Genomic DNA, 18,717 nt, shown 5'->3' with positions numbered 1-18,717 from the left:
TTTAGAAAGGAGAAGAGAGGTGCAGACTATACACTGTGGAAAAATAATTACTTTGAGCCGAAGGCATCTGGGAATCAGCAGACATATAAGAAGAAGCCTTTTTCCTGAAGTCCATTTATCTGTTTAAAAGTAGAGTCTCCCAAAAGAACTCAACTGCCAGAAATCCTCTCCCGTGGGAGTTTCCTACCACACTTGAACAGATATTGTCATGAAACTATCATCTTTTCCATCTGTTCTTCTAAAGGCCCATTATCTTCCCTAAAAGTCATTTATGTTCTCATAAGTGCCCTTTGTCCCCAGCCCCTTTCTTCATTAAGCCCCAAATTCTGCCTTGAGTCATACTTTTCTTTGAACTCCCGTGTTAAGTATGTGAATAAAAGTCCACCTTTTCCATTGCTAACCTGCTATTTGTCAGGTGCCTAACTATTGACTAAAAATTCTCAGGCTCCCAACTATGAATCTAAAAGGACAGAGGAGAGATTTTCTCTCTCCAACAGGAGAAATTAAATCCAGTAGCAGCTCACATAAACCTCAGCAATACTGTCAACTTATTCCCATCCAGCAACTATAGTTGGACATTAAAATAAAAAGTCTTATTCTTGAAGGAAGTGCAACAATTCAAAAAACAGCACTGAATTTTTCCAGTCAGATAGGTCATGACCATTCTTCTTTTTCATTTTACAGCTCCCCCAAAGGGGCTGAACTATTTTTAGCCAAATTTTAGTCATTATTTCCAAACAAGACAAAGTTATCAAACTAATCACACTATGGCACTGATATGATGTAAAATGTACACAGAGGTAGATATGAGAATTGTCACATAGTTGCAAATTCCAATTATAACTGGTTCTCTTTGAAATTTCAATTTTACACAAATGTTTATCCAGTAGCACATCATAAACCACAGGGTTAAAAGAACTTCTTCTGTCATGTAAATGTAGAATTGAGGGTTACAACTGTACACTTAGCAACAAAATGATTTTTTTCAAGAGTAAAGTAATGTGGAACCCATAAAACTCATAGGAAAACCTTAAAGTAAATTATTTAATAGTTTTAGGGGCATTTGCTAAATTCAGAAGGTGTTTGCATTAAAATGGAACTTTGGTTTTGCAGGCATTTAAGGACTTTCGTGCATTTCGTATCTGAAATTTTTGGTCTCTTAATTTTCTTTGACTCATACCTCCTCTCAGTATAAGACAAATCATCTTTTTCAGATTAATAGTCTTGGAAATTTTGCAATAAGGTTAAACCATAATATTTGATTGAATTCTGCTAAACCACATACCGCTATTTGGGGTTCTCATTTGCAGATTATTCAAAAATGAATATGTCTCCTGTTAATTATCAATTTATATAATATCACAAGGATAAACGAGATCACTTCAGGCAGTGGCAATGTTTCATGGAAGTTCCAAGGTGGGGAAGAGTGGGTAGAATGACCAATCTGATTAACAACCACCTTTTACCTTGTTTCTCCTTTAAAAAAAAAACACGTCTAATTGCTTTAAATTTTCTGGAGTGAAGATGGCAGCATAGGAAGGATATTAAAATGTGAAAGCAAACTGCCTGTCACATCCTCATAAAGTATTAATGTTTTCTAAAATATAATTTACTATAGGGCTCACAGATGAGCACCTTTTACATCAGGTGATATGCAAGCAAACAAACCATTATTTGCTTAGCAGGAAACAGGTTTTTTGTTTTTGTTTTTTGTACTTTCTTAGTTAACAGAACGTCTTCCAAGAAAATAAAGGGAAGGGAGGGGGTAGTAATTCAACACTATAATGCCCACCCAGAATCCTAGAAGGAAAAAAATAAAACCATTGAAATAAAGACGATTTCCAAAATACTTGCTGTGGCACAGATACAAAGCCTTGAGTGTGTTAATACTTAGGTTGCTAAAAAGAGAGCCAAGTGGGGCAAAAACTAACATGGAAAATGAAAGAGACTGGATTTAGTCTGGGCTTTTTGCACAACACTGGTAAAATGTTTCATGCTGTTTGTTTTCACTATGGAAACAAAGGTCTTTTAAAAACTGACCACAATGTCACAATGTTACCCAGTGGTGCCCAGAGTTCTCCAGTGAGATGCTAGACAACTTTATTCCACAAGTGCTAGCTGAACTGTTCATTCAACAAACTGCTCTCAAGGGCCTCTGTCAGGGTGTGCTCTCTGTACACTTAATCTGACTTTAATACTGTAGAATCTCAGTCTCCCAATGTTTAGCAGTGTTATCAAGGATGTGCCTCTGTTTCTCTATATAGATTCTTTAAGCACAAGTATATCTTGAGTGAAAAGTACAAAAGACAATGGTGTGAAACAAATGGCACTCATTAAAAAATGTAAGAAGGCTGACAGCCTATGTAGCTGCACATGAAATGTAGCCAGAAGTCAGAATCCTGTGGTAAAAGGAAGAACAGTCTGTGGGCTATGTGTTGGAACTGTTTAGTTTCATGTTTTCCTAAGGCACGACCACAGTTCTTTTATATTTATGTTTTGGCAAGTGCTTTTCTATCTGGAGGGTCATAAAAGTGGGTGGAAATACCTGCCTAATGGCATGTTAGCATGCTAAGGTAAGGGAAATACTATTTGGACTATAACTAAGGCCAGTAAGTGAAGAAAACAGAAAAAAATTTGTATTGGTTTTAGATTTGTGCTAATGCTACTTCCTGAATACTGGAAAAATGAGAGAAGTGTTTAATACCTTTGTTAAGAAAAAGAAAAGAAAGAGCTTCCTTTTGAAGCTCATAGCTCAGGATTTCATCTGGGATAATGTCACCATGTGGTAAAAAAAAAAAATCTGGATTTTATAATAATGTATAACAAGGAAAGTCATAAAAATGCTTATGGTATAGAGTTACAAATATGCTGATATATGAGCAAAGAAATCAAATTAGGTTTTTAAATGCAGACAGGTGTTATGTTAGTGAAAAGTGATACAATTTGTTATACTTTCAAATCCAAATTAGCTCTAGCTGTCTTACAGTAAGATTTCACTGCCATTTTTCAGTACTTTAACTTTCGGGAGTTCTGTTATAAGTTCAAGTAAGTTAGAGCTGTTCCCAACCCTTAAATCTATTTCCTTCAAAAAAAGAAGGAGTGGGTATTCTAAATAATAAGCTTTATGTAAATAGGATCCCAATCATTTAGCTCTAGTTAACCCAACACATTTTCTCTGAAAACTGGGCAATTGCATAATTTAAAAAGTTAGAGTATAATGGCATTCACTGGTAACTTCAAATAAGTTATGCTAGGAGGATGGAATATGGGTAGACCAGACCACCAATCATGTTTGCCTAGCCATAAAAAACAGTAACAACTTAAACATCTGCAAAGATCAAAGGGAAACAGAACCACCACTTTGAACTGTCTGGAGTACAACATTCTACACAAGTGTCCTCATAGCCTTCGTAAAGGTTACAAGATGACCCCCCGCTCTGATGGGCTGTGACCACACAAAGACAAGCCAGAGCTGGGATGTGACAACCCAGTGGAAGGTCTGTGCTTGCTTATGACACACTCTGATTAGCACAGAGGCAGACAGTGAAAAACTACCAGAATCCCACCAACAGCTCTTTAAAACAAAACAAAACAAAAAACCTTGGAAAACCAAACATCATGAGGTTACTTGGACAAAAATACAAATCAAGGCTGACAGAGCTAGCTAAGTGCTAGCTCACAGCTGGCCTGGATATGGGGTTTTGCCAGTAGAGCTGATTTCATTATTTAACCAAATATTAAGAAAAGTATAATTCACATGCAACCTTTGTCAAAAAAAAAAAAAAAGAGGAAATGGTAAATTTCCTGTGATCAACACAAACTGTTAACCTGTTAAGAAAATCCCAATTTTTCTAGCATTCAAGTACATACAGACATATCATTTCTGTTTCTTTTTAAACATCCGAGGGTGAGGAGGACGAATGAGATAATGACATAAGCTAAATATCCAACAAGCCCCTTTCCTCGTCTTCTGCGTGGCAGCATAGAGTCACTCCTTAGCTGTGATGGTCATGATACATTTGAACACGCTCGCTGATCTTTAAGGATCTCCTTATTCCTTTGTCCAGGCCTATGGCAGGTGTTTTTATTTGTTTTCTTGGTGGAATAATTTATCAGTGCTTCCTGAGAGGCTCCAACAGGATCACTGGCCATATTCCGAAGAGAAACTGTTTGGAAACAAGTCAGGACAAAATGAAAGAAGATAGAAGTGTTTCATATTATCCCTGAAAAAGTGAGAAAGAACCTATGGGCTATGCCTACAGTGCTTGGTATGTCTGCTAGTGATAAGTCTTGGTAGAAGTACCTGAGCACAGCATATTTTTTCAGGCTGGCACCAGACCTCAGAAACTATGTTTATTTAATTTATTTAAATGTATTAAGCATCTATTTGTCAGGCATGGAGCTGGGCATTAAAATAATCTCAGATCCTTATAACAACTCTGCAATGTAGCTATTAACAGGTCCATTTTATTGTCGAAGAAACTAAGGCTTAAAGAGAAGAGCTGCCAAAGGTCATAGAGCAGTAAATGGAAGAATTAAGATTCAAGAGTATCTGGTTCTGAAGCCCATACTCACTCCTCTACCTCTCCACCCCATCCCTTTCTTTCACCTCCATTCCATCTTCCCAATATCCCCCCTCTCCCAACACACACACACACACACACACACACACACACACGCACACCCTCTGAAGTGGACTTACCTTCACTTTTGGCCTGTATCTCAGGTAAAGTGTTCTTGTATATACACTGAAAGAAGAGGGGAGGGGCGAAAGCTCTTTATACTGATTTTTAATCCATGCAAACTGGTATACTGACAAATTTAATCACAGTGCCTACGCATATACAAAGAACAAGCAACGATGGCATATCTTTTGTTCTCTTAGCAAACATATATATATATATTTAATCCTCACCTGAGGACATGTTTCCATTGATTTTAGAGAGAGAGGAAGAGGGGGGAGAGGGAACGAGAAGGGGGGGTGAGAGAGAGAGAGAGATCAAAGTGAGAGAAAAACATTGACTGGTTGCCTCCTGTATGTGTCCCAATAGGGGCTCAAACCCACAACCTAAGAATGTGCCTTCACTGGGAATCAACCAGCAAATCTCCAGTGCACAGAATGATGCTCCAACCGAGCCATGCGACCAGGGCTTAACAATCTTTCTTTTTTTTTTTTTTTTTGAGCACTTACTCTGCATAGGACATTTGGCAAGCTGCTAAGGGAGACAAGAGAAATGATCAGCTCTCAGACTGAGACTTCTGGATGTTTACAGTTTAGTAGGGAGCATTTCATTCATGCTTTATAGGATTCATATCATGATTGCTAGTTTTGTCTTTGAAGATATATGGTAGTAAGGATTAGAGTATTCTTAGAACATTTTGGAAATGGTTGTATCAGCTCTACAGGATTATAATACAGGTATAAAATAAACAGGTAACAGAGCTTTTTACATAGTAATCTTTAAAATGAGTGACCTCTGAAGATATCAGATTCTAGTATCAGTGCATACAGCAAAGATAAAGTTAAATTTACCTGTGAAAAATTCATTAAACTGTCCATAACATAAAGCATACAGTTATGTGTACAGCACACTATTTAAATATATTTGAATAGTAATATAGTGTATCATGTGTGCATATGCAAGACATAATGTGATAGTGTGAAAATTTTTCTTTTAAATAAGAGAAAGAAAAGATGAAAGAGTTTATATAGTTGAATTTGTGTAATTTCATGTGGCTATAATGTCACTCTACCCAAAACCAGAACTGTAAAGAGGAGCATCAACATTATGAAGAATACTCGACTGTCTTAAAATGTAACTCCTCTGGAATCTTTTCAGATGTTAATCTCTAAAACGAAGTTGCCCCCTTTTCCCTTTTCTTTAGGAAGGAATCCTGGACTGGGGTGGAGAAGCCTGGATTCCAACCCTTGCTGTTTTCTCCACCACTCCCAACGGTACCTACAGAAGTGGGGCAAGCACTGGCCCAGAGCTTTTTACACACTTAATTCTTAAACAACCTTCCCAGGTGGGCATTATTAGCCCTGTTTTGCATATGAGAAACAGTCTCAGAAAGGTCAAATATTCCATTCAAGGTGCCACAGCTAGTAAATGCTAAACAGGACTCGAATTCAGGTTCTAACCATAAGCCAATATATCACATGGTTCTCTGACTGGCCAGTGACCAAGTCACTTGAGCAAGTCACTTCTCTGGGCCTCAGTCTGCTTTATCATCAAATGAAGAAGTTATATTATATGATTTCCAAGATTTCCTAGATTGGTTTGGGGAAAGAGAAAAACTCTGGGCTCAAATCCAGGCAATGACACTAAGATCACACGTGAGGTACTTGACTGCTCTGAGCCTGTCTTTCCTCAAGTATAAAATAATACCTGCCCTATAGGACGGTCGTAAGGATTAAAGGAGGGAATATATACCAAGTGCCTAACCCAGTATGAACTTAAAATTCAAACTTTTTTTTTAAATTTTGTTTTTCAATTACAGTTGTCCCATTTTTCCCCCATTGCTCCCCTCTCCCAGCCCATCCCTTCTCCCACAATTATATCCCTCCCCGTTGTCCATGTCCATGAGTCATTCATACACGTTCCTTGACCTGACCCTTCCCTTACTTATCCCCCTTCTCTCCCTCCCCCCTCCCCCCTACAGACTACTATTCTAGTCTTTGCCTATTTAGTTCGTTTGTTTGTGTTGCTCTTTAGTTTCCTGTATTGGGTGATATCATATGGTATTTTGCTTTCTTTGCCTGGCTTATTTCACTAAGCATAATTCTCTCTAATTCCATCCATGTTGTCGCAAATGGCAGGAGTTCCTTCTTTCTTTCTGCTACATAATTATGGAACATTTCAAACATAAATAAAACTACCTATCACATAAAGTTGTTAAAAATCTTATCTTCTCAAATTTGCAGCATCTAATGATGTTTCCTTTTACATTCCTGACACTGGGTTATTTATGGTTTTCTTCTTGTTTAATCTCACCAGATCTCAGTATTAAATTACTGTATCTCAGCTCCAAATCCATCCCTCGATATTCTGTTTGTGGTGCAAGAGCTGAGAATACAAACCACATTTCTGCATTGACAAATGCTCCCTGATAGGCTCTTCTAATAGAGGGCATTCAAGAGAGACTGCAAAGCTGGAGGAGAAAGAAGGGAATTTTCCTTCCCATTTTATTTGCTTTTTAAAAAGTATTTTAATTTTTTTATCCACATCCAAGGACATTTTCTTTTTTCATTGTTTTAGAGAGAGAGGAAAAGAAAGAGAGGAACATCAATGTGAGAGGGAAACAATGATTGGTGGCCTCCTGTCCACGCCCAGACCGGGGATCGAACCTGTAACCCAGGTATGTGCCCTGACTGGAATTGAACCCGCAACCGTTTGGTTATAGAAGGATGCTCTAACCAACTGAGTCACACTGGCCAGGGTGTTCCTGTCTTATTTTCATGAGGGGCTGTTGGCTTGTGGTTCCTGTGAACAGCATCCTGACCACACTTTCTCTCTATGGCAGCAGCTCTTTGTTCTTGTAGCAGAAGTGCCCTTCTTAAGAGGCCTGGGTTCCATCTCAAAGAGGTCTCTCCTCTGAGTTCAGACACCAGCACCAGCTGAGCAGTGCTTCCTCTTCAGACTTCAGTTTGGAGATCCTAAAATCTTCAATACTCCTCCTCCCTCAAGAGATAGGATGTATGTCTCTCCTGTTCAAATCTGTAACTTTGACCAATAGAGTATGGTTAAAGTGACACCATATGAATTCTGAAACTAGGTTATAAAGGCCCTGCTGCTTTCTCCTGTTCCCTTGAGATGTTCCCTCTGGGAGAAGCCACCTGCCAGGTATGAAGGCTGATTACAATGAGGATGAAGAAACCATGTGCAGGCAGCTCTAGTTTACAGCCGCAGCTCCTAGATGACAGCCAGTATCAAATGACTCCTAGATGACAGCCAGTATCAAATGACACCCCATGTAAGTGAGTCATCTTGTACATCTCTCCCAGCTGGATGACTGCAGCCTGAGCTGACATCTGACACCAACCCTACGGCAGACTCCATGTGAGGACTGCCTAGCCGAGCCCTTCCAAATTCAAGACCCACATAACTGAGAGCAAAATAAACTGGTTTATTTTAAACTGATAAGTTTGGGGTTGTTGTATAACATTAGTAACTGAAATATTCCACCACCACCCCCAACTTCTTTTCTGGACCTCCAATTAATCTCACTTTATCTTCCATTTCTCTTAACCATATTTTTGTCTCTGCTGCATGTAAGTAATTTTTTCCTGATCTATCTTCCACTTCACAAATTCTTTCTTCAACGGAGTTTAATCGCTTATTAGTCATGTACATTGAGTTCTACATTTTGGTTACTACGGTTCTCAATTCTAGAGATTCTATTTGTTTATTTAAAAAAATTGTTTAAAAAAGTTTTTTTTTCCTTTAACTTATTTTTAAGTTTGATTTGTTTCTTCAAGCATAGGAACTGACATTGTTTTTATAATCATTGATAATTCTAATATGTGAATTTTTTGCAGGTTTCTTTCTACTATACTATTTCTGTTGGGTTCTTGCTTATAGTGTTTTATTTCCTTGTGTGCTTGGTTATTTTTGACTGTGTACTACTTTTCTTAAAAATTACTTTTGAAAGTTCTTTGGACACTGTGATGAAGAAGTCTTTCTCCAAAAAGGTTTGGTGTTTGCTTTTGCCAGACACTTGGGGAAATAATACAGGTCTAAGACAACCTTCACCCAAGTTCACGTAGATGGGCTGCAAATCCATGTAAGGGATGGCTGATGGCCATGACTTCTGTCTTTTTCTTGCTCTGCTCTGTGCCAAAACAACTTACTTTGCAGTCAGCTGAAGGTGGAGTATAAAGTGAGTTTACTTTTGATTCACCCTGCTTGATGTGAGGAACTCTTCCATTCCTTTCTTTCTTGGGCTAGCTCCTTTCTTTTAGTTAGCCCTAGGCCTTGACCTCTATCCCCTTTGCTCCACAAAGCCATAAAATCAAAGCTTAAATTTGACGGACTGACAAAAATTCTCCTGGCCCAAAGCAAGTGTGGTGTTCCTTTTTAGGTACCTGTTTTCTTAGACTTTGACTTACTAATTTCTTTTAATCTTGCCAATCTTTGATAATTTGAATATTTTATCCAACACTTTTAGTTGTTTTTAGCAGGATATTTGTCTACATGACCTAGGCTGGCATTACTACAATAGGAAGTCCTACTCAATTTAATCATTTCAACAATCTATGGAGTAAACAGTATTATTCTTATTTAACAGATCAGGAAATTGAGATTTAGAGCCAAATAAGTAACTTGGTTTGGTTCAAGATTGTTGCACAATTATAAAGTGATGGAGCAAAGACTGAACTCAGATATTTTTATTCTACTGTGTTAATTGTCTGAAACAAACATTTGTACAGTAGTTAAATCTTAAAGGACACATGTATTATATATATTATTATTGAATCATCCCTCTGAAGTAAACATTATTATTTGCATGCTCCATTCAATGTACCCATAGAATCAAAACTCCATATAACTAACATTTAACATCCATTCTTTTATGTTAGTTATTTAGGATGGAATATAGTCTATTCTTTCCTTCCTCCTTTAAAAGTCATAGCGAAACACTTTAACGTTCACAGAAAATAAAGAAAAAAATTAACTCAAAACCCTGCCACCAAATCTAATCAAAATGCTTCAATTTTTTTGTATTTATTTTTACTGTTGTCAACATGCAAATTTATTTTTACACAAGTTTAAGTATTACATATATAATTTTAATGTTTCACTTAAAAAATCAAAATATCTTTCCATGTCGCTATACATTTTTCATATTTATAATTTTAAGTGGCTGAATAAAGGACATACTATAATTTACATTATGATTCTGCACTTTTGGGTAGTTTCTTTTATTTTTCTTCAATTATTGTTATTATTTTGTTAAATTAAATAACATTGTGATAATCACTTTTGTGTTTACACGCACATTTTCATCATTCTGGGTTATTTCTTTTAAACAAAAATTATTTATTTATTTTTAGAGAGAGGGGAAGGGAGGGAGAAAGAGAGGGACAAAAACATCAATGTGTGGTTGCCTCTCACATGCCCCCAACTGGAGACCTGGCCCACAACCCAGGCAGGTGTCCTGACTGGGAATCAAACTGGTGACCCTTTGGTTCGCAGGCAGGCACTCAATCCACTGAGCCACACCAGCCAGGGCTGGGTTATTTCTTTAGGATAAATTCTGAGAAATATAATGACTGGGATAAAAATATAAACATTTTATTTTCATGAATACATGTAGTGTCAAATTTATTTCAGAAAAGGTTGCATGTATTTACACTAACAAGTAATGTGTGATCATACCATTTGCACTGCAACTAAAGAATACAAAAGGGAATTTCAAAATACTGTATGGATACAAAAAGTATCCCATTACCAGTTAGAAGACAATTTTTCTAGTTGCTTTTTACTACAAATAGCTAAAAAACAAAAGAAAAAAACAAAACCAAACTTTCAAACTTACAGGAAAGCTACATAATTGGTATGAAGATTTCCTGTATCCTCTTCTGCCAGATCCCCAATTGTTATCATTTAGCTACTTTCGTTTTATACATACACACACAAATACACTTATATATGTGTATCTATACCTTATAGAGTCTTTGTACAACCTGATGCCTATCACTTCTAAACATTCCAGTGTCTGTCACCACAAAATAAGGAAACTGCTAAATTAACACAATTCAATCATTCCAATCAGGATATACCATTAACACAATACTACCATCCAACTCAAGACTTCATTCAAATTTTGCTGACTATCTCAACAATTTCTTTTTTCTTTTTGATCCAGTTCCTATCCAGAAACATGCATTGCACTTAGTTTTCATGTCATGTCTTGGTAGTCTTTTTCTAGCTAGAGCAGTTTTAGAAGTCTTCCATTTTCACTCATGTACTTGATGGTCTTAAAAGAGTACAGAACTTCCTTTATGCTGAAGAATCTTCAACCCGGGTCCATCAATGTTTCCTCATGCCTAGACCATGCATTGTTTGGCATGAATACTACAGAAATGATGCTGAGCTCATCTCAGCACATCATATCAGTTCATTACTATACTGACATGCTCCATCATAGGCAGTTAACCTTAAATTCATGGTCAAGTTGCCTGCTGCCAGTTTTCTTCACTGTAAAGTCACCGTTTTCCCTTTTGTATTAGTATGTCATGGTGAGACTTTCTGAATTATGCCAATATGTGTTCCTCATCAAACTTCTGCCTACCAACCAGAGCATCCATTGATAACTAATGCCCATCAACTATCCCTAAGATGGTTGCCAAATGGTGATTATCTGTTTCCATTATTCCTTCTATATTTATGAGTTGGTATTCTTCTTTAAGGAAGAGCTTTTGCTTCTCCTCATTTTTCATTTATCTATTTATATTACTATGCACTTATGAATTCCTATTTTATTCAATAGGTTGTAATTAGAAACTCTTGCTATTTAATTCTGATACTCAAATTATCTTAGCTTTGGTCAATGGGTCAAAGTTGGCTTCTCAGTTTTCATAGAGGACACAGGTAGGTAATATATGCATGTGTAAACACATGTATAATACAAATTTATAATACATAAAACACATATACATATAACTTTCTATATCTGAGTGTATATACATATGTACATACAGGGTGGAGCAAAAGTAGGTTTAAAATAGTTTGAATGGAAAATAATACAATAATTAATAAACAGTAACAATTATGTGTATGCATGTCACATACACATCAGTTTATACCAATACTTTAAATTCTAATCTTACTCCCTCAAAGTTTCTTCTAGCTTTTTCTCTTTCATATTTGTAAATCCCTTCTGAGACTGGAGAAAACAGGCTTTTGTTATCCTCAATATATTTACTCATTGTTTAATTAGTTTATTTCCCAAATCTAGCCACCTCCTCCATCTACCTCCCCTACACCCCTTCTCCTCATCACCCCGCTTCCTTGCCTTATACAGCAGCCCTTTCTAGTCACCACCAAACTTTCCTGGAAGCTCAGCATGCTGCTACCATTGACCCCTTTTCCTTCGACATTGAATGCTACTATGTCTGCACACCACTTCTTCCCCCTCAGTGTCCTGCTTCTTTGAAGGGCTCCACACCAGGAGAGGAAAAGGTGAAAGGAAGATGGAAAGGAGAAAGTAAAAAAAGAAAGGGGAAAGTGGGAAACACTAGTCTTTTAAAATAGAATGAGTATATTTCACCTCTTCTTGAGTATTTATTATAGACTGTATTGTATTGTACTGTGATAATGCCCTTGGGACTTCCTGGGCAGTGTTAAAGTGCTAGGTTTTTAATTCTTTGGTTTGCTTTATAGTTATTCTTGTTTTTCCTTTTCTATCATGTCAATTTCCACAAGCATTTTCTCTCATATCGTTTCCCTTTTAAATCAGATATTTCTCATACGCTATGGGCTGAGAATCCAAATGACCAATGCAGTAAGACATTGCAAAAAGTAAAATAAATATACTTAGAGCTAGAGTTTAAAGAGCTCTTCCATGATCAATAACCTTGAGCTGTTCACAGCATGAATTCAGTGATCCCTACTGAGCTGAGCAAATGTTATATATATATAATTCTCAGGTAGTTAAATTTTAGGTAATAATTCAGGTTGCCTAAGCAAGTTGATCTCCAGATAGGTGAGATACAAATGTTCTTTTAAGAGGTATTCTAAACATTTCACTTAAATCAGAATTGCACCATCTTTTCATTCCATGACCTTATCAAGATCATGTCCCTGTGTGGTCCAAGTTAAATATTTCTTAATCTAGATTATGAAATCATTTAGGAAATGCAAATTGAGTGATCACATCAATAGTAATATAGATGAATTGGTTTTATCAATTAGTTAATAAAATCAGCCAGGCTGCTTAAGTAAATTTTCACATTGGTTCAAAGAAATTTCTTCCCCTTTCTACAAATATTTCAGCTCTCTCAATTCTTGAGAAGAATTTGAGATTAAACCCCTGGTAAAGAGATCAATATGCACATATTAATTCATTAAATCGTTTAACAAAATATATCGAGTGCTTACTACATAACAGGCCTTGTTCTACGCATTTGGGAGTGTAGTAGTGAATAAGATAAAGTCCCAGTTGCTCTCAAGGAATTTATAGTCTAGTTGGGGGAGGTAAACAATTAAATAAATATATAACTGATTATAAATGCTTTGAAGACAAATACGGCCCAATAAGAGGAGATAGAGTGATATGGAAGTATTGTTTGGATAGGGAGATCAGAGAGAATTCTGATTTCATTTTTGCTGTTAATGGCTGAACTTCAATAGACTTTGTTAGGGGAGCAGGGAAACGAAAGTGGCAACCAATTTATTTCAGAGAAGGAGACAAGTTAAGCAGGGGACTTCAGATACTCACACTTTTCCAGGAGATCTGGGTGATTTTCTTTTCTCCCTAAACTTATTCTTTAATGCTGATCAATAAGAAATAGAAATATTCATATCCTACTTGTATTAAAATGTAGATCACATGTGAGAGATTAGTTAGTACAACACTGTCTCATTTTAGGGATGGGACAACTGAGCTTCAGAGGGTATGGGACTTGCGTAAGGTCTCCCAGTTGCAGAGGCAAAGCTGGAACTATAGTTCCTGATTCTGTCTCCAAAATCCTATTTGAAAAATACAAAAAACAAAACAAAACAAGACAAACCACTCCAATACTAGGTTTAAAAAGTCTATTTCCTACCTGAAAAGGATGTGAAGATAAGAACCAAGGCCAGTTAAAATATGCCACCATGCATGAAATTGTGTGGTAACACCTACGACAGGTGGTACCTTCTTTCGGAAGTTCCTGTGAGGAGGGGGGAAAAAATCACCATGTTAATTTTTTAATTTTATAACTTAGCAACTAGTGCTGTTAGTCTTAGAGCACTCTGAAATACCATTCTCAAATATAGCAATTATTTAATTTTCTCAAGTCTTTGTACTGTTATCCAGAATGTATTTTGAGAAATAATATTCTTAGCAAAAGTTCCATGAAGAAATGACTCTGGTCAAAATAAATGTGGCAAACAGTACATAGTTTATTGCCCTCTTGAAGATCTGTGATGCATATTAACAGATTAAAAACTCTGAAAAGCCCTGCCATAACTAAAAGAGTTTATCTTAATCTTTCCCCCGCCAGGAAACCCACTTATCCATGGAGCCCTTTATTTAGGTGTTACCTTGACCATGGAGCCCTGGCTGGTTTGGCTCAGTGGATTGAACGTCGGCTTGCGAGCTAAGTGTCGCTGGTTCGATCTTCCAGTCAGGGTACATCAGAGAAGGAAAACCCTGATTCCAAAAAACCTCCGCTGCCTTGCGGCATACCTCTTCAGGGGAAAGGCTAAGGGAGTAAACCCCGACAGAAAATCCGGAGCCGGAGTCCCTAAGGCGGTTTGATGTTGTAGTCAACACCGGCAACTCCTGCGGCGCACCTGAAGCCAAGCTGTATTGACTCCGTCTTTCCCTTGGATCCTTCAGCTGCGAAGAGAGGGGGGGTCTGCTGCATGGGCAACAGCAGACCCTCCATATCACCCTGCCCAGGCTCTGTAGCTTCAGCTCTACTGGAGAGGACACTCCAGCGACATCGCAAGATGTCGATTCAACACGGGAGGAGACAGATACCGTGTCACCCCCGAGTCGGACTGCACAACCATTCTCGGCGGTGCAGATAGACTCTTAAGAAGCTACACCATCATCTCTCGAGACGGACGGCTGCCGACGACGACGACGACGACCTTGACACCTTACGGAACAAATGTCTCCTGGAATGCACTGTGGGGACCACCAGTCTCCTTAGCTATTCACGCACTTAAGGGACCAGATGTATGCTTTTTCTACACCCTGCATACAACCTTCACTTTGAAGTGCACCACACAGTCTATAACGTCCTTTTGTATCTATTATTTCACTTCACAGTGAGTCTCTGAGGTGGCTGTTATTAGCTTTGCCTTCTAGATTAGGAACCTAAAATTCTGAGAGATTAATTGAATTGTCCAAGTCAGTCTGTGAGTGGCACAGCAAAGTCTAAAATTCTAGATCTTTTGATTAAATGTATACCATATTAATATTCTCATTTATTAGAGGGAAAAACAACATGAAATACCAAGTTATTTTTCTAGATATCCCCATGAATTTTTGAGACAATCATCATCTCTCAGAACCTACTTTGTTTCTTAGTGGCTCTCACCCAGATGATGACTGACTTACCTCAGCAGTATAAGAGCATTAATGGGGTTTTTGACGGGTATTACCCATTCAGAAACACTGAATTAGAGTTCCATTTTCTAAGCAAGTTGTATTACTTGTTTGCTTATGTACACTAAAGTCTACATTTACTTATCCAACTTTGTATTTATGAAGAATTTCAAAAGTGCAAAAGTAGGCAAAATAATAATGTACCCATTACCCAGCTTCAACAATGATAACTTATGGCCAATATTGTACCATCTAAACTCTCAGCCACTTCTCCCCATCACCCCACATTATTTTGAAGCAAATCCTAGATATTGTATCATTTTATCTCTAACTATTTTAGTATATATCTCTTAAGGAATAAAACCTTTTTAAAAAATAATCACAATACCAGTTTCATACCTAATATATTAACAATACTTCCTTAATATCATCAAATATTCAATTATCAAAGTTCCGATCATCTCAAAGTTTTTTAAACAATATCATTGCTAACTCATTCCAATTAAAAAAAATTATTTTATTTATTTATTTTTAGAAAGAAGAGAAGGGAGGGAGAAAAACGGGGAGAGAAATAGGGATGTGCAAGAGAAAGAGCAATCAGTTGTCCCTCATGTATCCCCAACCAGAAGACCTGGCCTGCAACCCAGGCATGTGCCCTGACTGGGGATTGAAGCAGTGACCTTTCAGTTTGCAGGGCAGCACTTAATCCACTGAGCCATACCAGCCAGGGTTCAATTATTTCTTTTTTACAGTTCATTTGTTTGACTCAAAATCCAAAAAAGGTAAACACAATACATTTGGTTGATATATCCCTTAAGTGTCTTTTAATCTATATGTTCCTTCTCCTTTTTTTCTCCCCTCTGCAATTTATTTACTGAAGAGACCAGGTCATTCATCCTGCAGATTTCCCACTGTATGATTTTTGCTGATTCCTTCTCTCTGGTGCTGTCCAATACATTCCTCTGCCCTCTGTGTTTATGGGAAGGATCCATTATTTTAATTTATTTAACACATTCATTTTAATGGGAAATAACATTAAGCATATTAAATTACAAAATTATATACATGTATTTCATATCCTTATTTCAAATCATTCTAATTTCTTCAGCAAAGAAAATTGGGCAGATTTCAAAGACCTAGTCAATATTTAATTAAAAATCACTACAGATATTACAAAATATTCTTAGGTCTAAATTTCTAGGTAATTTAAACAAGTCTTCCTAGAATTTAACTTCATTGTATTATACAAATCTTTTTCATTTCAACAATGGCAAAAATTCACTTCAGGGCACTAATAATTCTGTATGCCTATGAAACTCTGCTTAATATATTGCTTTCAAAAATATTTCTCAAACATTGATAATATATCTTACCTCAGTGAATCACAAAAGATGTTATCTATGTTCCATAATAAAAATCCCAATAAAAATATACCCAAGGATGTATAACCCAGTCCTCTAAGCCATGGATAAACCCTGTGAGAAAATAAAAAAGCACAATAAAATTTTGTCAAGTCATCTCATTATCAAAGCTTTAAGTCATCACTTTCATGAGAACAAAAATGTTTTTGTTAGTATTAAAAGCAAACCTATTTATTAAATTCTCTAATATATTTGCCTATTACATTTAGCCATTAAAAGGTACTGAGAGAGAATATGCCTCTAAGACTTGGCCAGGTGTATCTAAAAGGTAATCTGAAAGCCCCGGGTAACTTTCTCAGTCCCATGGAAGTGCAAGGGGAGTGGTGAAACAGAATTAACATTGAGTCACCTGCTCTGTGTCAGGCACTATAGTAAATTAGACACACACACACACACACACACACACACATACACACAAGTAAAATCTTTAAATAAATCCTGTGAGGTAGGTATTATTCTTTTTACCTAACTTATGGGAAAACTGAAGCTTGGTGAGTTACCCAAAATATTAAGAGCTTATATATATATTTTGTAGTTGCAATGAGGTTTCACTGACTTACATTAAAACGCATATAAAGTGTACGTTTGATGAGTACATCTGTATGTACCCATGAAACCAACATCAAGCTCAAGATAATAAATATATCCATCACCTCCAAAAGCTGAGATTGCATTTCTTTTACAATGTGACATAAATGGAATACAGTACAACAGTCCCTCTCTATATTGCGGTTCACTTATCGCGGCCTCACTGTATTGCGAGATTTTTAAAAATATTATATTTAATTACTTATCACGGATTTTTCGCTATATCGTGGGATTTTGCGGTACTGTATATGTATGTTGTTAAAGTTACGTAGGTTTAAGAGTGTAGAATACGTTTAAGAACTTAAGTAGTGTTTATAAAAGTGGAAAAGGTTAATAGGGGAGTGGGAAAGGTTAATAAGGGATTGGGAACAGTTTATAAGTGTGTGGGAAGGGTTTAAAGCCTTAAAATATATATAAATACTAAAATAAATGTAAGGTTCCTACTTCGCGGATTTGCACCTATCGCGGGGGCGTCTAGAATGTAATACCCGCGATAAGTGAGGGAATACTGTATATTCACTTTATTGTGTGGTTTATTCCACTTGGCATAATTATTTTGAAATTCATCCATGTAGTTATTTGTATCAATACTTCAGTTCCTTTTATTACTGAGTAGTACTCTACTATATAGATATACCATAACATTTGTGTTGTTTCCAGTTTCCTTTGCTATGACAAATAAAGCAGCTACAACCATTCATAAATAAGTCTTTTTATGGACATATGTTTTCATTTCTCTTGGATAAAAAGCTAGGAGAGAAATGGATGGCTTGTAAAGCAGGTGAAGGTTACTTTCCAAGACACCACTAAACTGTTTTCCTAAGTGACTGTATCATTTTACTCCTACCAGCTGTGTATGAGTGTTCTTTATTCTACATCTGCACCAACACTTGGTATGACATCAGTCTTTTTAGTTGTTCTAGTAGGTGTGTGGTAGTATCTAATGATGGTTTTAATTTGCATTTCCTTAATGACTAATGTTATTGAGTATCATTTCATGTGCTTATTTGCCATCCATATATCTTCTTTGATAGTTTGTTGAATCTTTGCCCATTAAAAAATTGTTGTTTGCCTTATTATTGTGTTGTAAGAGTTCTTTACATATTCTAAAGGTAAATCTTTTGTTGGATATGTATTTTGCAAATATTTTCTCCAACTCTGTGACTTGCCTTCCAAACAAAAGTTTGTTATTTTGATGAAGTCCAATTTATCAATATTTTCATTATAGTTTGCCTTTTTGTGTTCTATTTAATAATTCTTTGCTTAACCAAGCCTACAAAGACTTCTCCTATATTTTCTTCTAGAAGTTTTGTAATTTTAGCTTTTACCTTTAGGAATGATTCACTTCTAGTAAATTTTTGTAATGGTGTGAGTTTAAGTTCATTTTTAAGCAAGAATATGAAGCTATTCAGCACAATTTGAAAAGATTATCTTTTCCTCACAC

At 36.5% G+C, this 18,717-nt stretch overlaps 1 protein-coding gene across 1 annotated transcript in view; it reads right to left on the bottom strand.

Moving 5' to 3' along the window:
- Window positions 1–3,877: 3,877 nt before the first annotated feature.
- ACER3 (alkaline ceramidase 3) overlaps window positions 3,878–18,717 on the bottom strand; it is a 140,196-nt gene continuing 125,356 nt past the window's right edge. Inside the window, exons 8-11 of the mRNA XM_090267783.1 lie at window positions 16,638–16,739; window positions 13,772–13,876; window positions 4,703–4,748; window positions 3,878–4,166 (exon numbers count right to left, since the gene is read on the bottom strand). Coding sequence (XP_090123909.1) covers window positions 4,113–4,166; window positions 4,703–4,748; window positions 13,772–13,876; window positions 16,638–16,739 — 307 coding nt within the window. The 3' untranslated portion in view covers window positions 3,878–4,112. The remainder of the gene's footprint in view (window positions 4,167–4,702; window positions 4,749–13,771; window positions 13,877–16,637; window positions 16,740–18,717) is intronic.

This window comes from Furipterus horrens, unplaced genomic scaffold (genome assembly GCF_987537825.1).
Source record: "Furipterus horrens unplaced genomic scaffold, mFurHor1.1.pri manual_scaffold_2, whole genome shotgun sequence".
In the NCBI taxonomy this organism is placed as follows: Eukaryota; Metazoa; Chordata; class Mammalia; order Chiroptera; family Furipteridae; genus Furipterus; species Furipterus horrens.
This window is presented reverse-complemented; position numbering and strand designations above follow the sequence as displayed.